Source organism: Cyprinodon variegatus, unplaced genomic scaffold, assembly GCF_000732505.1.
Source record: "Cyprinodon variegatus isolate N-32 unplaced genomic scaffold, C_variegatus-1.0 Scaffold480, whole genome shotgun sequence".
In the NCBI taxonomy this organism is placed as follows: domain Eukaryota; kingdom Metazoa; phylum Chordata; class Actinopteri; order Cyprinodontiformes; family Cyprinodontidae; genus Cyprinodon; species Cyprinodon variegatus.
Window position 1 is genome coordinate 180746 of NW_015150933.1, and position 23032 is coordinate 203777.

General features: G+C 37.7%; 1 protein-coding gene across 4 annotated transcripts in view; it reads right to left on the minus strand.

The window, feature by feature from the left end:
* LOC107094379 (pleckstrin homology domain-containing family G member 3-like) overlaps window positions 1-23032 on the minus strand; it is a 48807-nt gene that overhangs the window by 13987 nt on the left and 11788 nt on the right. For all 4 annotated transcript variants that reach the window (XM_015389941.1, XM_015389942.1, XM_015389940.1 and 1 more), the window contains exons 3-10: window positions 9653-10188; window positions 3940-4040; window positions 2676-2745; window positions 2545-2591; window positions 2301-2451; window positions 2068-2199; window positions 1714-1896; window positions 1522-1614 (exon numbers count right to left, since the gene is read on the minus strand). In XM_015389941.1, the coding sequence (XP_015245427.1) occupies window positions 1522-1614; window positions 1714-1896; window positions 2068-2199; window positions 2301-2451; window positions 2545-2591; window positions 2676-2745; window positions 3940-4040; window positions 9653-10188 (1313 nt within the window). The remainder of the gene's footprint in view (window positions 1-1521; window positions 1615-1713; window positions 1897-2067; window positions 2200-2300; window positions 2452-2544; window positions 2592-2675; window positions 2746-3939; window positions 4041-9652; window positions 10189-23032) is intronic.

The following is a 23032-nucleotide window of genomic DNA, read 5'->3' on the forward strand; positions in this document are numbered from 1 at the left end:
GCTGCCTAGAAATTAAGTGTTAACGAGCAGTTGGAAAGGTGTACCTAATAAAGTAGCCGGTGAGTGTAGGTGATCTTTCTGCCATCACCGATCAACATGAAGAAGAAAGGAACATCTTCTATATCTTTTAATCCATTTATTTCTCTTTGGAAATAATCATTGTCTGTGGGAATTAAAAGCTTTTCAAAAATATTTCCCAGTTTGCAGAACCACCTGAGGTCTTTATTACTTTGCAGTAGAGAGATGCTAGAGTTATTAAAACCTCTACAGAAAATTTTTGGGCGGTTTCTAAACATTTAGAATTTAAAAAATTCCAGTTTTCAGACTTAATTTCTAAAATAGTATATATTTGATAACAGAAGATATTAAAACAAACGGAATCAAAAGCTGGCTTCTGAGCTTAGCAGCTATTTCACATGTTCTGGCATCAGGACAAACTTGGATTAAAATCTTTATAGCTTAGCTAAATCCTGGACAGGATCATTCTAGATTAAACACTGATACTTGATCAGAGATTGGGATCAGTTGAGCCCTTAATTTACAAAATTCCCCCAAGAAACAAAACGTTTTGAATAATTTGTTCAGCCAAACTCTGTTCAAAAACAGCTTAAAGCCTCCAGTAGAAATAAAATGATAAAAAAAAAAAAATCTAAATGAGCCTGTATTTTCTAAAAGCAAATGTCATCTATGTAAAAATTAAGCAATGACATGAGGTAAAATCTAGAACTATATACAGGTATATGTTTTTCTAATTTCCATTTTCATTTAGTCTAAAAAAATACTTAAAATGTTTCTTTTTTTCCCATACCTTTCCCATACCTCTCAAGACTATTCAAAATAAAGAATAAATAAAAATAGCTTATTCCAGAGGGCTCTCTACAGTCGTTAAAGAAGAACCTGAGTTATAGCAGGTTTACTATTACTATGTAACCCTATTCTCTTTGGTGCATACATGAAGCATTAAAGTCAATAGACATTTTACCTAATTACAAACAGTAATCATAAAAAGCGAGTTAAATGGTTGCTTTAATGAATGCAGCACATCGCCTGCCTTCACACTTCTGTGCAGCTGGCAGTCCTTTCTAACCCAAGGACATTAAAGGCTGCAAGTGTCCCTAAAATGTCCGAAAGAAGCTCTGGTTTTTAAACTGTATATTACGCTTCATTATTCTGTTGCAAAGGGAATTTATTGCCTTGCAAATGCAAAAGATAAAGCTATAAAAAATATTACTCTGTAATAGAAAATTAATCTTTCAGTATGTTTAATTCACTCTGATAAAGTTACTAGATACTTTATATCCTTTTCATAATTATGTACTACTTTTTTATTTTCTATCATAAAATAATGTCAATAAAAACACTGAAGTTTGTGATTTTATCCCGACTTAAGGTGAAAGGTTTTAGAGGAATGCCTATTTTTACAAGGCTGAAATGAAATGGATCATTAAATTATTTATCGAGCACAGTGTCATTAAAATAATCTTTTATATTTTACTGTTTATTAGGCTTTGTTGCACTTACCTGTACAGTATGGGGTTGCTTGGGACGTTTGAAATGGATAACACTGAAGAGGAGAGGATCCTTGGCGTTGTCGAGCAGCATCAGGGTGGAACACTGTAACAGCAAATGATATGTAATGGTTGTCTTATTTTTCTAAATTTCTCTTCATATTTTAATATCAGTTCATCAGATTATTACTGATCAACATCATACCAATATGTGGATCTTGTAGACGTAGTGTTCCCCTCTTTTCTTGGTGATGAGGAGCATCTTTTCGAACAGGAACAGCGTCCGGGTGTTCTTAGCTCTCAGCATAGGAAATGTTCCCTCTAGCACCAGCTCCCCACAGGTAGTCAGGTCCGCACCCTTCCAATTGATCAGCAGAGATTGTATCTCCTTATGTAAAGAAGAAAAAAAAAAAATATAGAAACTTTCAGCCATGCTTAAAAAAACAGGTTTGAATTAAGATTTTACCACAAGTAACACCGATGCACCCCTTTTAAAGTAGTAAAAAACAAAAAGCAATGCTCACATGTTTTGCATGCAAGCTTTGCTGTGTTATCTAACCTGCACTCTGACAGCATGCTCATGTTTCCTCTTCATGTCGTTGATGTACCAGGCCACTCCTGTCATGGTTTCTATCGCTTCCTGAATAACCTCATAGCCTTCTTCATCTGAGTCGTAGTGTTTGGCAATTTCCTTTAAGGACAGCGTGCATTAAAGGGGTTCAAATAAAAATTTCCCTTGCCTCAATTCTAACAACAAAAGCATCACTGATCATTAGAGAGGCTGGTCTTTACCTGCAGCAGTAGGTGATACTTCAGGATTCTCTGCACTGGCTTCAGAAGATAAGAACCCAAAGGGAGAGAGCGTTTCAGAGCAGCCTGCCGATCCCTGAAGAACTTTGCCAATGTTTTATTCCTCATGCAGTCAGTCAGTGTTGCTACTGAGCTGCAAGCAGCAAAGAATGGCATTTTGTAATCTGAGTGAAAAATGCTGCAAGTAAAAACATAATAAACCTTTTCAAAAATGTAAGATACCTACTTAGGATAATTGTTGCAGTATTTGGTGTAGATTTCAAAATATTCACTCTGGGGGAAACACAAATCAGACAATTGCGCTCTTTGTTTGATAAAGATCCAGTTTCTTTGATTTGCAAAAATGCTTTTCCTCACCTTGTCAACAAAGCAATGAGCAATAGCCACGGGGTCATTCTCACACATGTCCAAACACTGCAGCAGCTCACTGAAGTAAATCAGGTTGATCAGAAACATAAAGCTTGAAAAGTTAAAGATGGAATAATAAAACAGAAATGTTCTTTCATATCAATATTCTTGGTTGAATAGGGTTTAAAGTTTTCCTATAATGTATTTTACCACAGAATTAATAAAGGTGATCACAAACTCAAAGCTCAAATATTGATGGATTTAGACGAGGATAAGACATTTTTATGCATTTTTGGGGATAAAATCCATTTCAGTGTTCCTGTTTCTGACCTTTGGGCTTCTGACTTCTGGAGTTATTTGCTGCCACTTGGCAAGAAGAACCAGAAGCCTTTCAGAAGAACTGGATTTTAAAGATGTCCTGGAGTCATGAACTACGTCCAGAACTGCTCACTAAAATTTCCGTTCATTATTATTAGTCAAACAACCAGTAGGTGGCAGCATCTGCTCTTAAATACACTGAAACAACTACATAAGTACAAGTACAACCAAATGTTTTGACTTTGCATCTGACTTGCACAATATAAACAGTACTATTTGTTCATACAGGTAAATAGCTCAGTATATTAAGTACAGTTTAAGTGCTTAGAAACACTTAAAAGTGTACTGGTGATTACTAGAGGACAACTTGTACTCTACACGGTACCACAGTGCTGTATACATATCTCTGGTTTCCCTTTGGGTAACCTCCTACACACAGGCTCTGTTGCAATACTAAAGCAAATACAGGGCAAGTATTCACCTGCTGATGTAAGTATTTCTTCACGGAAACAGATAAAGTAAAAGAGCAACATTTGATCTGATGTTTTTTTTTCCTCATTAGTTTCTGAGAGCTTTGGCATTAAAAGAAAGGCTCCAAACTATGAAGAAAGAGGACTGTCAATATTCCTTTGGCCTTGCAACATATTAAGCAACACAAAGATAGGATGTAGCATAACTAGGCTGCAACAACTCTTCCTCTTGATGTTCACCCATTTACCACCGAATTTCCTGTGGTGAGAGTCAACCAGGCTGCTTTTCTAACAATGAACTATGGGTAAAAATAAACAATCATCTGCTGCAGGATCAAACTGCAGGCAAATCATCCTGCAACACTCCTTATGCACGTAATCTGCACAAGGCTGCAGCATCAATCGTGCACATTTTACACTTTATTATCATAAACCATCTAAATATTACAGCTCTGTTCTTATTAGGAATGAGGATTTATTATTACCTGTTGAACTCATAGATGTCCTCTATATTTCCAAACAAGGCCATCACTTGCTCATGCCCAATGGGGAGGTTTCTCATATCGATAATGTGTGCCAAATAGTCCTAGAAAATAAGAAATTAAAGAGATCAGGAATGTACAGATTCCTATCAAAAGTGAGAGCAGGTAACTACAGACTGACGGTTTTCTAAATGCAGAGCAAGTACAAGGTGGAATGGGCCCTGAGAAAAGCTGAATCAATGTAAATTAGTTAGAGAGGCAACGCTTACATGTTGTGCATTTAAGAAAGGATGTATAGTTGGTCAGTTAGGAATTTACAAAACAATCAGACCACTTGATTTTCCCATTCTTTAAAGGAAAAGACACAGGGATGAGAAATTAAAAGGTGGTGGCTGTAAATCAGTCGAGGTTTAGGTCATTTCCCCAACTTTTTTTCTTCCTATTGCAGCCATATCAAGTCCCCAGCATTAGGGTTCAGGTTTTATCGGTTATTCTAAGAAGCATTTAAAAAAAATAACTTGATAAAAAGTATTTAAAAACAGCTGTCAAATCTTGACCCTGTTGGCAAAATGTTTAGAGAGACACTTATTAAGAAAATATAAAAATTTAAACTTGTAAGACATTGTTAATAATTATACAAAACAGATATTTTTCTAATTAATGAGTTGAATTTAACCCTTTCTGGATCTATACAACCATTAACACGAATATGACAAGCAATTAAGGTTCTCTCGGTCTAAATTCAAAGCAAGATATTTGCATCTTTTTTCTGTAATCAGATATTTTAATAAATTATGGATACAGGTGCACAACGGGCCAAGTCTTAAGTCAAATGTGATCAAAGTAAAGAAAACTATCTCAGATCTTAATATTGTGATCCCTATTTAGGACATAGAATGCTTAGAAAATACGGAACATTAGGATTCTTGATTAAAACAAACAGACTAAGAAACGTTCTGCTAGTCGATGTTCAACCACCTCCCAAACATTACAGAAAAGCACTTTAAAATCATTGGTTAATCAAGCAGATTTGAAATAGAATCCAGGGATCTATAAACTGCTTGGATTACCTTGTTTCAATGATTTGCGATTTACTTTAGTTCTTTAAAAAGTGTTTTCATTTATCATCTTTTAAGTTAATGCAGGGGCCACTCAGTGGCTCAGTGGTTAGCACTGCTTCCTTGCCGCAAGAAGCTTTGGCGTCCTCCCACAGTTCAAAACACATGACTGTTTTTAAATTCTCCTTAGGTGTTTGTTTATTGGAGGTTTTCCTTTCCCTAAAGAACTCTGACATTTTTAACATCTTGCTTAAAATGTTATAATGAATGCTTTGATCCAAACCATTCCATTACCTGTCGTATGTTGCTGCAAACCAAAGCTCTGCTCGAACCTTAGGTCTAATACCATTTAGACCAGGGGTGCTCAAGTCCAGTCCTTTAAGAGCTACTATCCTGCAACTTTTTGATGCACCCCATTTTTAACACACCTGGATCAGATGAGTGGCTGGTTACCATGCCTCTGCTGGGCTTAATGAGGGGATTGAGCCTTTTGATTTAGGTGTGTTGGAGAAGAGATGCATCTAAAAGTTACAGGATGGTAGCTCTTGAGGACTGGACTTGAGCACCTCTGATCTAAACTGACAAGTGTTGAGGTCCCTGAAGAAGAAAAGCCCCCTCATTTCACCTGATGTGCCTCCATAGGGATGGTTTGATCAAGGTGATGTGCACTGTTAGCTTTCTGGCACATAGTGTTCCTATATAAACAGATCAACTTATTCCAGAGGTCCCCCAACTTTTCAGCTTCTGACTGACAAAGTGATACTAGGGCTGACTCATTGAGTATATAAAACATTTCAACAAAATCAATTAACTACTGATGTAATAAAAATAATAATACAAACAGCATCAACAATCAAAGTGGTTGGCTCTGTCATTTTAAGTGATTCTTTTATATCTTTAAGAACTTTCAACAAGTTTTTATTGTTAATTCTTCATGGTGATGTCAAAAACTGGTTGATTAAAGGACCCCAAGTGGGCCCCAAGTGGGGTCATGACCCCAGAAGCCAACTTTGGGAATCAGTGCTTTAATCCATGTTTGCACAATCTCTTTATACGACCTGCATGACATGTCTTTGTGGCATTCTTTTAAAAAATCCATGTATAACCCCACTCATTTTTAAAAGACAGATTTGTGGAGAGCATGACTATCATTTGGCAAGTCAAGCTGGGAGCCAAGTCCTTCATAACTTCAAATCTCTTTCCTGCGACAAGGATGAATGTTCTGCCTGCTAACATTGGTCATTTAAAAACCTGTCAAACCATTTTTATCTGTGGATGACAGATTAAACCGATCTTCCCAGCTATTCTACAACTTTCTCCCTAACCTCTCTGCTGTGTTCTTTGGTCTTCATGATTGCATTTCTCCATCAAAGATTTTGCTGCATACATAGAGCAACAAGAGGAGAGAACTTCAGGACAGATTATTTCCAATTTAAAAACATCCATCTCCCTCTGGACGTCCAGGGTTTATAAAAAGTTGATAAAAAAATACCTAAAAATGCAGTAAGCATGCCAACATCTGGGATCCCCCATATTTTATTTGGTCAATGACACACCTACATGGCATGCAAACATCACCTAAAAAGGATTGGGGTAAAGGGAGGCTAAACAAATATGCAACAGCTAAATAAAGAGCATACAAGTAAACACTTTGCAGACACACGCAGCCTCTCAGAGAGCTGAAAACACCCGGATAGGCATTGAGTTACTGAACGAGCTGCAGCATAAAAATCTCCTGTGTGTGCATATATATGTATTTATATATGAAAAAAAATCCACCTTTGTCTTAAGCAAAACACATGTGACCTTTAGTGTATGAGAATAAAAGTCTTGTAACGCCTGGGGCAACAAGCTGTTCTTTATTATGGAGCAGGGAGGGTTGCAATACCGATATGGGTAATATAAATCATTTTGGAAGTGTTTAAAATCACACAGAGCAAAATCCAAACGAGCAGGCAAGTCTTTCTACACACCAGCAGCCAAATGATTGCTCTGGGTGTGTTACAGCCAGTTGTTGGGGACATATTCCAGCATGTGGAATCAGCTGGGGTCAAACAGCTGCCTCTCATATCTGGATCCCACGGAAAAGGTTGAAACTGAGCCTGATAATGTGGATTGTAAAGTCAAATTAACATATTAAACAGCTGTTCGTGACTTCAGTGTCAGTATGAAGAGGAAGCTTTGATTTGGCTTAAAAAATAAAAAAAGAAACCCACAACCTCAAAATGAGAGGAAGTGTTTTCACATGTTTCTGATGGATCTAAGGCTGAGTGTGAAATCAGCTGCATGGAATCAAAATGACAGAAGACAGACTGTAATCCTAAAAGGACAGAGGCTTCGTTTATGCCCCGTCGGGTTCCCACACTATAGCCTGTGGAAATCCCAATTGCACTCGTTTCATCTGTGTTATTTCTTCAGCTGGTGGATAGATGGGGCTGTTTGTGTTGGCCCGGAGAGCCAGAGAGTTCAGGCGAGGCAGGAGCCTACAGCAGGGGCCTGTATGACCAAGACCAGACCAGACCAGACCAGGCTGCTGCTGCTGCTGTCAGCTAAAATAGTCACAAATCCTAGAAGTGTCTGTCAGGAGTGAGCCATTACTCAAACTGGATCCAGGGCAGTGCACACTCCTGGAGCAAATGGTAGACGCCAGCACCGTCTGAGACAAGGTGAGGAGGGGTGCTGGCTCTTTTACTGCCATTCAGTCTCAGAAATGCCTCACATGTTAAAGCCATTACCATTTTCAGACGCTGTAATGATCCTGAAAGGAAAAGTAAAGACCAATGGAAAAGGAGCTTTCTTTTCTGGAAGCAACTGCCAGACGCTACAAAAGGGAACAAAAAGGTGATAATAAAGTTGTAAGATCATTGCTGCCCCACTTCTTACTCTTCTCATCTTTCAAAGGAGATTTTTCCAAACTCAAAGAACACAAACCCAGCAACCAGTGATGTCTGCAGTAGGATTCCCAATTTACACTGAAATATGAGCATTTGTCCCATAAGCCCAGTCTACACAGACTGTAAACTTTCACTGTACAGTAAACACACACTGTTTATGAAACAGAGCCCATCCACATCATGAACTGCTCCTGGACTTTCATCTTTACAAACAAGAAAACCTGTAAGTAAGGAGAAAACAACGGCCAGATGTCTGGCACACATTTTTGTCCACTGGCTGATCTTTTTAGAAAGAGGGAAAATCATGCCGGGACTTTAAATGAAAAAGGAAAATCCACCAGAGGTTCCAAAACACTTTTAATTCACAAACAGCTGCCTGGAACACAGGAGACCTTATTCCCTTCCAGGGAACTGAGCTGAATCCCTCTACATCTGTACTTGGGTTTTCAAACTTGATATACAACTTTGAAAGAGCATTGGAGACACTATGTCATAGTTTATTGTAAATCGGGTACAAAAAACACAAAATACAGACGATTCTATTGGCTGTAATTCGAAATTCTGCATTCATGTGAATAGGGGGTCTTTCAAAACCATTTGTACCACAAAAAAATTCTCTGTATGAATTGAACTTATTGGAATTTTCATGGACAAACTAACATTAAATACAGCATAGCTATGAATTGTAGGCAAAATACGTTTTTGATTTCCAAAGCAGGCATTGGGTCCCCCCATTCTGACATCTCTAATTGGAATACAGTGCAGCCCATTTCCTTCAGATGCCAATTTTTAATAACTTGATTCTACCTTTATGTATCTTTATACAGCTATTCTGTGTTAAAGTTTTATGGGAGAATGTTGGGGACCAAACAGCTCGGTGGAGAACAAAAAATGTCATAATAATAAAGATAATATAATAAGTCTCTGGGATAAAGTTGAGGAGACCTCTAAAGCAGCGTTAGATTTGGTTAAAAATCTACCTTACAAATGAAATGCAGAGCGAAGCATTCATATTTTGGGCTGATATTAGTCTTTTTCCTTGTGTTGGCTTTGGCTGATACATGCATCATCATCTTAAGGCATTACTTCTGAATGCATTAATGAATTAGAGAGGTCTCTAATTCATTAATGCATTCAGAAGTAATGCCTTAAGATCACATTAACCACATGTACAGTAGCTCCCTCTGTTTGCTATACATTGTTAATGTATTGTTTGTTAATGTTTCTTTTTTGTTTAAATTGAGGCTCGAGTAACATTTGTTACCATGTTGTAATATCAATCATGTAAATGGGAGGGAAAAAAAGCAATATTGGATTGAAAAATTGATTGGCACAACCTAAGATCTGCCAAAAATGGTCATCCACATAAGCTGACAGCCCGAGCAAACAGAGCAACTCTTCACATAGACAGAAAGTCAGTTTATGTGGGAGAATCTGGTTGCAGAAAACGCAGAAATTCGGCCTTTAACAGGGAAGTACGAAGAAAGCCATGGATGAAGGAAAGCCTTATTTGGCTCTACTCATAAAGTGAACATAACAAAAGTGTGGAAGACAGAGCCAGATAACTTTATAACCTCTATATGTGGCAGAAAACCAACACCTCACAACACCTTGAACATCTTCATTCCAAACATGGTAGTGGCAGCATTATGACGTGTGATGCTTTCCTTTTAAGCATTGACAGGTGGAGATAGGTGGAGCTAAATCTAGGAGCCTGATGATTTAAAACAGATATCCATCTGGAGTATAAACGTTATGACTCACCTCCACGATGCTGCTCAGGTCTCTGACGTACATGCGCTCCGTCTCAATGATCTCCATGACAACACGGTCCATATAGGTCAGCTTTGGGTTAGGAGCCATTGCTTCTGGAACAACAGGCGAGGTGGTCACTTGAAGTAATTTACCCCTGGCAGGCCTGCTGGCAGAGGCGTTGTTCCGCTGGTTGCTGATCACAAAAGCTTCCAGATGCCTGCGCCAGCCGCCGACAGAACCTTTCAGGTGAGGATTCTGATTTCCAGTCTGCCTATTGGTGGTCTCTGTCGGGCTCAGTTCCAGGTCAATGTTTTCCTCGCTCTGAAGGGAAGTTGTGGTGGAGGACGGAAGGGCAACCGTACTTCCAAAAAGGCTTTGACTATCAGCAGATGAACCAGATGACAAGGTGGACACCAGGCTCACGGGACGCTGGCCCTCTCCGTCTAGTGGCTCCACACATACCTGGCTGTAATAGTCTGGACCCAAATCTATGTTATCCTTGACATGGTTGCAGGTGGAGAGGGATGAGGACAGCTGAGAAGATTCTGAGGACAGCACAGAGAGCAGGTTTCAATATCAGAGAACAGTATAACAAAACATCAGACAGAGGATTGATTAAAGGAGCAGAATGCAGGATCTGGTCACATTTACTGTGCCCCACTTGTTCGAATATCTTTAAAAAAAAAAAACATTACGGTGCCACTGTTTTTTCTCTCTGGTCTTCAACAATTATCCTTTTTCATCGTCCTCAACATTGTCATCGCCTTGGAGTCTAGTTTTGCTAAGATGACAGAGCAGGGCAGCATAAGGTGACCAATATTTTGTATGCAGCTCTTTTCAAACATACAAATATAGACACGCATCTGCCGAAATTAAAGGCCAACTTCTCTTATCTTTCTGATTCTGGTTGGTGCCAAAGAGAACTAAGGCTCTATGACATGCAGCATTACTTCCTTTACTATATGCAAAGTCATTACTAATCAAAGCAATAAAATTTAAAAAGTGTGAATTTGAGAATCAAAAACACAATAAAAGAATAAAATACAGCATAAAAATATAAGTATTAAAAGCCAGTGAATAAAAGTAAGTTTTGAACTGTTTTTTAAAATTTGGGCGTGAAGGAGCCTCACTAATGTGCAGCAGGAGGTTATTCCATAAAAGAGGAGCAGCGATAGAGAAGCGAATGTTGTTTAATGGTAGCAGTGTGAATTTCTACCAGTGCATTTAGAGAAATTGTAGATTTTACCATCATGTCCCAGCCCCAATGAAAGCGTTTGGAACCAAAAACTTCCGGAAAAGATGCACTTAAAGGATTTCCTTAAAATTGTCTTTCGACAAAGTAGTTAAACCTATTTTGTTCCTTTGGCATTTTGTTCTTGAACAGTTTAGCGAATGAGTTATCTGGGTATAAAAGAGGGAGAGTAAAATCTTGCCCATCATGGGGGGAGGAATTACAAACATCAGAAGGAGTATAAGGAATTATTCCAAAACCTGTTAAATAATCAGAGTCAACCAAAAAATATAACTAATATTAATGACAGAAAGGAAAATGCTACACTTAACATGCATCCCTCAAACACCAAAAGTAATACCAGTTAATATTCAACATAATCTGTCGGTGTTTTTTTCTTTTCAGTTTAAATTGGAAACACCAACATCCAAGATGGTAAGAGACAGCCGAGAGGTCTGCATGTCTACTAACAGGCTGAAACAAAGAGCAATGTTTTACAGTAAAAGGGCCGCCACAAATCATTACTGACATGACTTAAGTTCAACACTGTACAGCCTATGGAAAAGCCAGCCATTTCCTTTTGCACTCCTGACCACTCAAGGCTGAGCTTGGATAAACAGAACAGGGAAAGCTGATGAGGGTTTAAAAAAAAATTAAGTAAGACCGAGAACGATGTTTATATGTCTTTATAGAACTATGTCTGAGTTTAAGAGAAATTGAATCCGCATCAAGTTTCATTCACTTCCTGCCCAGAAGGGGACTTTTCCTTAGAAGTATTTCCTAAATATATGAAATCATAGCAGTGTGAGAATGGAGGACTGAGTATCCACTGTGCAGAGAAATTCACTTCCTGAAAGGGCAATGAGGCTGACTCCACTCTACCAATCTGAAGAAGTGGGGCTCTGTCTGCTCATTTTGGTTGAGACTAATAAATAAAAAAAGATGTAGTACAAACCGTCATCAAGCCAATCACTTAAATGTTACCAATGCCGTGCAAATGTAGCTTGCTATATTAATCCATGTGAGTGTAGACAAGCTTTTAGCATAAATGCAATCATTTGTGCATCCTGGGTCAGCCAGCCAGAACTGTCAAACAAACTTTAAGTTGTTGAGAAAAATGAAACCAGTTTGCTTTCTTGAGTTCTCTCCTGTGCATAGAGCTAGAAATCTTTAATTTAGTTAGAATAAGCAAAAAGTGGCTGCAGTTTGAGATTCATCAAGACTTGACAGCAGTTTCATGTGCAGTTGGAAGAAGAGTCTTGTATGAGAACACTGACTTCCTTTCACTTTACGCAGATTCACACACATACAGTGCTTGGCATCTCTAATCTTTTCCATGAGTCAGTCGGCTTTCAGCTCATGTTGTTCACAGTGGAGTACTTGCTCCACAGTCCACACCAAAGCTTCCCAGCAGCACAGTTCCCATGCACAACCTCTCTGGGAGAAACGGATGAGTTGGCAGGCAGAAGCGACCACTTGAGAAGGCCATTTATGCTCTGTGACAAATCACATGCTGTAGTATAAAGAGAGTGCATCAGCGAGTTACTACACTCCCTACACAGATGTGAACTGAGACAAAGAATCTGCTTCTATTGATGTGTTTTGTCTTTACTTTTGGTTTTGAGCTTGGCTAAGTATGGCTTCCCTGTTTCCATCACTTCCTCCCACCCAATGTTCCTCTATAATAAAGCTGCAAATACTGCCAAGTTAAGAGGAACTGCATGTCTTCAGCTGATTGTTGAAAACTTCTCACAAACAAAGAGCAAATGCCAAACTTTTGCATGATCAGAGACACAATGCATGTCACACATAGCAGTACAGGTGCAGGTACACACACACCCCTGGCTTATCTTTAAAAAAAAAGGAGCACACGCTTAAGTTACGGACAAGCTAGACCTCTGCTGCGGCTTTGATTGACCACTTTAGATACAGGCTCCACAGGCAGGAATTATCTGCAGCTGATACCACATAAACCACATGTTTTGTGGTGGACCAAGCACTGCCCATGTAAAAACAAGCTTCGCAAAAGGAATGCAAATGACCTGGTTATCTTGGAAGAGCTGAATGCCTGGTTGTGTGCAAAGCAGTGTAAAGCGTTTCCAGTCTGCTCTTTGCTTAGGAAAAAAAAAAAAGATGAGGTCATCTAAAGAGCCTTCTGGATCCTCTGAATTCTCCACAGAGATTCTTACTAAAATCCATTAGAAAAATACAAAAATATAGCAAGTAAACTAGTCTTGCACTAACAAGTATGGGGAGAAATTTATAACTGATCTCTGAGGGATCTGCAGCCAGAGTGGCAAACAGCCTTCCTGTTACTGTGCCACTTTGCTGCAACATGTGAAGAGATGGGAACGGTGCACTGCCAACCAAAGCCATTTTGAAAACATGAACTCATCAAATTAAATCCTCCTAGTACTGCCAATCCCCCTGCACCTCATTATATTGTTTATTTTTTAATATTGTGCTATGATAACAAATAGAGCCAGGATTTTATAGTTTAATTGTTTTCGGACTTCAAACAGTCTTTGGGGCAATAAATGAAAACATAATCTTTGTTTTCCCCTTTACAAAGAAATATCTCCTAACAGATATTAAGAGTTAAAGTGATTTTTCTATTAGTTTATAATTCTTTATAATCAACAACAATTAATATGAAAGGAATACATTTAATACGGCATGGAATAAAGACATGAACTTGTTTAAAAAGCAAATCTACAAAAATACTTTTCAGATGAATAAGTAACAGATATAGGAGTAAACACAATTTAATTGTTTTGTTGTTTTAAAAGGAAAAGGTATTTATTTTAAAAATATGTATAAACGTTCCTATATGAATACTTTCAAACATCACTGCTAACCTTCTTTAAACAAATGATGTGTGTTGATGTTAACATGAGTAAGTTGGTTTAATCTAAATGTTTATGCAAGTTTATACTAACATTTTTTTTATGTATTTGATGCATGTGAAAGACTGGGGTCCTTTAGCTGGAATGATTATGTTTACCAATTGATTATGTAGAAAGATGTTGCATAGAACAAAAAAACACTTACTTGCAGTTTAAAGTCCCTTTACAATCAAAACTTTACTAATTATGTTTTATATAAAGCTTAAAAGAACTATGTGAGAAAAGCAGAGGATGGTAGACAGGTGTGGACGCCCAGCAGATGGCCAAAAGAGCAGCAGATAAATTAATGATAAAAAAAACATACAAAAAATATGCAGTCACAAAAGAAAGACCAACAGACAGAAACAAAATAGTTATCCAAAATAAAAGAAAAAGAAAAAAAACAGCAGAAACAGCCTTGCTCTAAAAAATGGAAAGCGTGCCACACCACTTGGGGCTGTCCACCACCATGTTAGGCTGTAAAAAACCCTTATGTGATGCCCTGAAGAAAATTGGAGGAAAGACTTTTTGATTTTTAAGGACTTTTTTTTCTTCAGAAAATCAGCATATTTGTGGAGATAATCTTAGAGTTCTTGACTTTATGGAGGGTTGGTCCCACTAGATTTGTTGGTTGACTCTTTTTCTTGCAGCGTTTTTGATTTTACTACTTTATGCAATTGCAAAGTGTTTTTCCTCTTGCAAAATTTTTCTTATGCATTTCTTGTTTGTTTTTGTTTTTTTACTTTTAGGATTTTGAGTTTGCGTTATCCAAGTATTCGCAGCTGGTTTTGTTGTTTGTGGTGTGTTAAGGCATTTACTGTGTGCTTGCACCTGGCGGCCACCACAGAAGCCATATTACAATCCAAATTAACATACAGATTGTGAGCAAGGAGAGAATTCAAAACAATTTAAAGATCCTGACGACAACTTCCAAGTTCAAATGTAGCTAGCATTTACCTACACCAAAGCACACAGCACCTCTCTTTAATTTGCATTTCAGTATAATTGGCAACTCACACGAAGAGGTGACAAAAAATGTTTCCGCCTTCAAGATTTATTAGGTTTTCTTTTCATTTCCTGTCACCCTCACTTTTTCAGATGATAATCAAGAAATCTTTATACTTAAAAAAGATAACCTGTGTAAATATAATAACCAGTTTTCAGATTCCAAGTCTATTTATTAAACTCTATGGGTGCTTAATGTGACAAAAATAAAAAATTAAATAATAATGAAAAACTAATTGGGCCAAATAGAGTTTTACATCATTGTATACTTATTTTCAAAGTAAATGTTAAAGACATATAGTTTTTGGAAAACATTTTACTGTAGAACAAAAACAAAGTAAAATCTTGAGCCGTCAGTGGTTTAGCAATGAGCTAATTTTAGAAGCATCATAGTTGAAATTCCAGAAAAAAGCCCTCCAACCTCTCATTTTAATTCCTTAAATTCCCCCAAGTCACTGCAAGAACATGGTTAACATTTAGAGGCAAAGGTGTGTTAGGGACGTTCCGACACACACCTCCCTTCAACCATTGGCTGCCAGATCTCCATAGTAACACACTTAAATCAACTTACTATGTATATTCACTACTTTCTACTCAATTGTTTAATTTTTTAAATCTTACATAATGACTTGATGTGAAATAAATGGGTATAAATTCTACTTATGTCACAAAATGGGTACAGAAAGCAGATGAATGGGTCAACTTTCCTAAACTGAGCAGACGGAGTCAGTAACTAATCAGACCTGCTATTGTTGGGTCTACACTTGTTTTTTTTCTTTCAGTCTGGGCTTATCATTCGGTTAACAGCACAGACTGTTCATTAATGTGTCTGAGTCTGACTAATAGTTATATGCATACCAAGAAAATCCTTATAGGGCAGACAGAGATGAAAAGAAACTCTGAAAGAAGTAATGCAGCACCTGGTTATTAACATTTTTCTTCCATAAAGGCAGTTGTTACATGAACAAAATTGATCATCTCTGTTTGAGGTTGTCAATGAAACAAAGACAAAGATTTCTTTTATTTAAGAAATTCCTCAGCTTGCCTAAAAGCTGTCTTTTGGCTCATTGTTAATCACAGACACAACCAGGAAACAATAATAAAGTTTTTGCAATAATCCCCAGAGTCTAGATCTGGCATATATGAACGTGTCTCCAGAGACTTGTCTGAAGCTGAAGTTTTACACATTCCCTGACAACACGATAGGCCACAGCTTGCAGTAATGACGTTAGCTGTTGGTTGCACAATCCTTGCATGAGACAATTTGCTTTTTCTGATTGGATCATGCAAACCAGCCTCTATGCAGATGACCATGCAAAATATATGCACAAGGCAAACAAAAATTTCCTTCCTCTGACATTGGAAATTGCATGATGGGAAACTTTAAAGAGCACCTATTCTTGGTAATATAACGTGTAACATGTTTTTGGCAGAGACTAACAAAACATAAACAAGGGTTATACTAAAGGCCATTCAACATTTCAGTACAGTTCCTAAAAATCTGGTTAATACCATAGATCAACAAAAAGGAAAAGCCTTTGCTAAACTGCACACGTCACAGTGCAAAGGGGGAAAAAAAGCATTTGAAATCTTACAGATTTTAAACATCTCACATGTGTTAGATTATCAAGAACATAGAATAGAAAATCCCTTTATTGTCCCACAATGGAAAAATTATGGAATAATTTGTATTAAACAAGTGTATTAAAAGAAATACAAAAATAATATAAAAAGCATTTTTAACAAAATGATTTTATGCATTAAAGATATAATGAAGGATGTTATTTTTCCAGGTGGATCATAAAAAATAAGTGGTCCTCCTAATTGTAATCATTCTGGTGATTTGTTTATGTAAGGCTGTCCTATGTGCTCACCCCCATTTTCCCACCAGTGGTGAGTCTGACATGATGTAAAAATTGCAAATCTTTTTGGAAAGCAAGCTTTTATGAGCGTGCACGTGGAGAAGTTGGCTTGTGTTTCCTTAAAGGAAATACATTAGCCATACCAGCATGGTATATGTAGAAGAGTAACTGTCCCCAAATGTAATAACTGCTTTTCCCGGCCTTCGCAACAAAAGACTGATTTCAAGAGAAACTTTGTTGCTCTTTTTCAAAGCAATTAAAAATTGTTCTGATTTAACCACATTGAGTTGTCGGGACTTTGACTAGGACACTACATAACCTTCATTTTGTGGTTTATAAGCAATTCTGTGGTCAACTAGATCCTTTTCCTAACTAATGTATGGATATATCACTTCACATTACCACCAACATGTTCGTCTCTATTAAGTTATTTTTCTATAATGTTAGTTTTACTCCAGCAGCATGCACACCTTCCAAAAAGTGGAAAATTTGAGTTAACATTTGAATAATATTTTCCCCTAAGGCTCATTGGTCCATTTTGGTCGGGAGGGGTTTTAGTTTTGGAAATTTCCCATAAATGCATTTTTTTCCTCCTGTCTCTTTCCTATTGTTGAATTATAAACTGACCTTAACAGAAGACTGCATTTTAAATATTGCTTGCAATTTTTTGTGTTTTCTTTCTTACTGACAGATGTGAATGTTTCCTCATCTATTTTGGGGGAATTATGTATTGCTTTTTGAGATTATTTACTCTACTGCATTTGGCCAGAAATATAGTTGGTAACAATACTTTCACATACAGCTATTGGTAAACATGAGTTTCATATTTCCCCCTTTAAAAAACTTACCAGAAGTTTTTGAAATAACCTTTGTTGATTATCCAAAACATTAAAGTGCAAAAAAAACCCAAAGAAATCTTATAGGAGGAAACCCTCTTATACAGCCCGACATGTCAAAATCTCCTTTTAGCTTTCAATATAACAATATTTTCATACCTTGTTTTCAAAGCGATGGGACTTTTCCAGTGAAGCAAACAAAGTGAAGGACCATGTTACATAGGTTTCAAAATCACCTTTTTCCAAAGACAATTCCAATTTCCCCTAAATGGGTGACTCAGTTTAATATGACAGGATAACAAGCGCGTCATCTCTGCCTTGAAGCAAGCAGACTCCCAGAGAGACACACCTTGACTGCTGGTCCAGCTGAACTCAGCCGGCTGCTCATGATGACAATCAGTTACCTCAAAACTTCTCCACACTGAGCTGCACAGCCCTTTGTTTTCTAAGCAAATAAGATGCAGAAACAGGAACAACACAGTCTGCTTCTATGTTTAACATGCAAATTCTTATCTGCAAGCTAAAAGGGAACTTTTGGCATTTGAAAAATAATATAAGCCCATTTCCAAGGAAACCCACGTAATACGTAACAGAAATAAGCCTAAAGCAGGTCAGTTATATAATCCATATTTCGCCTTCGCTTTTAGTTTAAGAACAGAAAAAAGCTTTATTCCTATATAAAAGAGAAAACAGTGTGTGGATGGATGATCCTAGAGGAAAAACATGTTTCTGCATGTGAGATAGTCGACCTCTGCTCAGCCCTTCCTGCCTGATTCAACCTGACTCATGTATCAAAAGATGATGAATCTGAAGCAGCAGTGGGTGAATCACAACCAAACTCACCTTGTGATATTCCCCCATGACAACCGCTACTCCGTGACTACTGATAGAGATCTTGAAGGGAGAAGAGTTTTATTTTCAGGTTTCCTTTTACTTCTAACTGTATCATTAAATACACATCTTATCAAGATAGGCGACTTTAAAAGTATAGAGCACATTTTGTTAACATTAAGGCTTTTTCACTTTGTACTTCTGTTACCAAAATGTACATTTATTTCATAAACTAAGTTCTAGAAATGGATCCCAAAATTATATTCATACAGAATATTTAATATATATATACACCAAGCTTTACAAAAAAAAGCATTTAATGACCTGGTCTGCACGACATGGGAAAGACGTCTGACTTGACAGCTGCCCAGCTGCCCAGGTATATATTGGCTCCCTAATAAGGTGGTTAAGGTCATGAAGATGAATGTTCACTCAGTGCAATATTTAAGCATTTTGATAAACAAAAAATGGAAGTGGGAGAAAACGGAAGAAAAGAAATGAGAAAGAAATAAGTACATTGAGATGCGGGAGCTTGAACTAGAGTCTGTGTCCCTATACAGATTTAATCAGCAGCTTCCTCCTGAGCCAGACTGTAGGAAGTGTTTTTGGGCTGAGAAGACAAGGCCCCAATGTTTTTCCTCATATAAACGACTCCTGCTTAGATAAAAAAAAAGTTTTCAGAAAAGCTTAGCAATAACGTGGAAGAAGCTGATTTAAGTCTGTTTTGTGGCTTAGTATATGAAATTAAGTTTTGTAATTTGTTCGATAAATAAGGCCACAGAGTCGATGGAAGTGGACTGGCACATTAATCCATTGTGTTTCAGGTAAAGCGTGAACTCAGTCATTATTTGGGAATCCATGCCATCTCCTGGTATTGGTCTACTTTGTTTGATCAAGTCCAAAAATCACTGCAGCCATCCATCAAGAGGTCTTCTAAAAGCTTTACATAAGATGTAAATTACATTTTCCAACTGGACTTAACATCTTCCCACATGACTATGACCAGTGTGCTCGAATCACCAGTAAACTGACCTTTAAGCACCAAAGAAAATGTATGATGGAATGGCAAGAAGAAGATGAGAAACTGGAACCAAAAAGCTGTAGGGCATTAATAAAGCAACCCGGGCTTTAACAGCCTATAGAATCCACAAACTGATCACCTCTAAGTCATATCACAGGTATTAACTGCATTTTAAAGCACATTTTTAATCACAATCCTAAAATCAATCACCTTCTACAAGATATCCAGATTTATTGAGATGCATGAGAATTCAGGACAGAAAAAGCAAATCGCCATAATGCAAAGTTTTTTTAGGTAATTGAAAGGAAAATTGTTTTCCTCAAGGGAATAAAAGGAGAATAATATTTGGTTTTTATTGTAATGAAGCATTCCCCCTCCTCAAGATCCATTTTCCAACACCCCTTCACAGCCGCTGGAAGTCCGCTCCTCCCCTGGAGACTCCTGGAGGAAACAGAGCTAGTCTAAAGTTCTGAGGAAAATCTCCTCCCCACCTGGTACTGGTGAATAATCTCCCTCCAGGAGGGTGAGGCGTAGGTATAAATGGTGCCTCCCCAGATTAGGCCTTCAGCCTTCATGGACCATTATCCAACAGCATGGGTCTGAACCCTAGTCATCAGGATCTGAAAGTTCTGCATGGGCTGGACAGACAGACTTATATCAAGAGTTTTTTTTTTTTCCCCCCATTGTTGACGTTTTCAGGCCGTCTTTCATATATACCAGATGGTTGATGTACAGCTGTGTTTGGCCTCACAATGGGCTCTTAAAGCTGTGTTAATGATTATCCAACTGGTGTGTAAATAAACTGTTGGAGGACAACAGCCTGTGAATGCACACACACATATAAACTGAACCTGCATTCCTCACCGACAGTCAAGGTCGAAATGTTCTGGGAACTTTTAGGGGAATTCTGCAGCTCATAAGGGAAAATAAATGCACCTTTTCTTACATTTATGGCATTTATAGAATGTAGTTTTGTTTCTGGAAAATCAAAACATAAAAAGAGGGATGAAAATTGGCAGATTTTCCAATGTTCCAGTGAGACAAAACTCCTTAAAAAGGTCAAATCTAATCCTATAAAACTTCGCCGCTCTCAACCTCTGCCTCTTAAAGGATCCAGCCGTGCCAGCTGACCTCAGAGCATAGGCATGTGATGATCCACTTTACAGACTTCTCTATCAACAATACCCCCCTGCCCTCATCCCCTCCAAAATCTCTTCAGGCACTCGCTCGCTGGAAGCCAGGCCAGACTGAAAACTCCCATTTCCTTTGGACAATACACACTTCTGCAAACACTATCACCAATTTGTCAGTCTGCCCCCAATTAGCTCAGCATCTAGTAGCTCTCTGCTGAGTCTGCTGTAAGTAAAGTGTGAAAGCTCAGGGAGGACCCGTTCATTTTCACATCTATCCAACTCTTATCACATGCAGCAATATACTGGGTGGGAAAGTTTGTTTCTTATGCTTTTTAGCTCTTTGAGACATTTATAGTTCATAACTTTCGAATAAGCATTATCGCATATTGCTCTAAAGCCTTTTAGGAAACAAAATATTGATAAAATAGTCTAAAATGACTCCTGCTATATTACTATGGATTCACAGACAATATCGCTCATAAAATGCAAAATGTTGCAGAGAAAGTTTCAGAGATGATTTCAGAGACGGCCTACAACTAATGTGGGTAATTCACCAGAAGATCCCTTTGAAAGAAAAGCTACCATTGAAGGCTGTAAAATAATAAACATTTATTGTTATCCTTTCTTTTGCCAGTGATTTAGGTGTCTGAGTCACACAATGGATTCACATTAGCGGCATTGGAATAGATTATAACTAGGGCTGCAACTAACGATTATCTTGCAAATCAATTAATCTGTCTATAATTTTGTCGTTTAATTGATTACTAATCGGATAGCAAAATTATTTTCTATCGTATATACAATATGTTTTCATTATTATTTTTTATTTTTATTTTGGTATATTTGCTTTTCAAGGTTGGTTGTTCTGTAAGCTACAGGCCCGTTTTAGTGTCTCTAAACTCCAAGTAACCATTAATTGATTACTAAATTAGTTGATGTTGAGCTAGATCAGTCTAATTTTACATAAATACACATATGTGATTCATCAAGAACAGGACAAGATCCACAGATGCACAGCATGATTCACACAAGCACAAACCATCCCGTTTAAAAAAATGCATTTGTGTATCGAGGCATTTCAAGGGAGTCTCAAAAATCCACACACAAATGCAGTGAAATTTAAAGACCACTGGTACTTTGTAATTTAATATATAACTTTTTATGAACCAGAAATACTTTGGTGAATCTCGTTCTGTGCATGTGTGGATCTTGTGTGCATGTATGAATCACATATGTGTATTTGTGAAAACTGAGATCTAGCTCCATAGTTGACGATTATTTCAATAACCGCTTAATCAAGATTAATCCAATTAACTTTTCAGCCCTAGTTATAACTTTAAATTATGATATCCATCCGGCCAGAACATGGTTTTAACAAAATCATAAAAACTTTATAAAACAAATCCACTTTTTCCAACATCTGCCTAAAAACTTTATTAATTAGAAATGTGTAAACTGAAAACAACAAAAAGGGCAGAGTATTTAGGAACACACTTTAAAAAAAAAAAAAATGAAATGAAAATATGGCTTGTATTTATATGCAGTCCCTTTTAATGGATAAAATAATAGAGTCCAATGCAAACAGCTGGAAACATTATTCTAATGATCAAACCTTCTGTGTCTGATTTAAACTCTGCTTAGACTATGCTGTTCTGTTATAACTGGAGATGTATACCAACTTACAGAGAACAAACAGCATCATGAGAGCCAAGGAGCATCACAGAGAGGCAAGAGATAAAATCTAAAGCAGAGTTAGGTTATACAACAATATCTAAAGTTAAACCTCCCACACACCACTGCTAAATCTGTAAGAAAAACATTATACAACTTGAAACTGAAAGAGAGATATTACAGCTCAGGCTGGACAGTCTATACAGAACACATCTCGCCATTGTAGAAAAGTGGCAAAGGTTAAGGCTTCATGGTCATGAGGTGATGCTTTTCATGGCAGTTGGTCAGATGGATCACTTGGAAGGTGGATGGACCTGAATACATGGTTATCCTTTAATCATTTACACAGACCAATCTTCATTAACGGGAGTCAATAAATTTCCACCTAAAGCGACCTGACGGTACATGAAGAAGAGTTCTAGATAGCAAAGCCCCCTTGGAGGGACGCAGCCATCCCTGCCAACATCGATATAGGTCCTAAATCTCATGTCCACTGGTCTGGAAAAGCTGCTGTGAATGGAGATGATCCATCCATCCACCCCCAGAACCCCTGGCTGCACGTTCTGCACACGCAGCTACATTCCTGTTTGGGGTTAAGCAGGTCAGAGAGGAGCCTTATCTTTAAGAGTGTCTTTTGATGCAGCTATCGCTTAGTAGAGCCACCATCATTTAACCCACAACCTTATTTAATTTGTAGCTGGATTGTGGACACGTTCTGAAGGGGGGTGTTCTCATGCGGTCCTCTCTCCTGTAACTACATCCAATCATCACTTCTCTTAGAGAGCACATTACTAACAGCTCTGCTCCAAAGTTAGCATCACTCCATCATTGCAAGGAGTTTAGCTTAGTCTGTCACTTCAACAGAAAGAAAAGGTTAGGGCTGCAAGTGAGCTCTTCTGTCTCTAGCAGACACA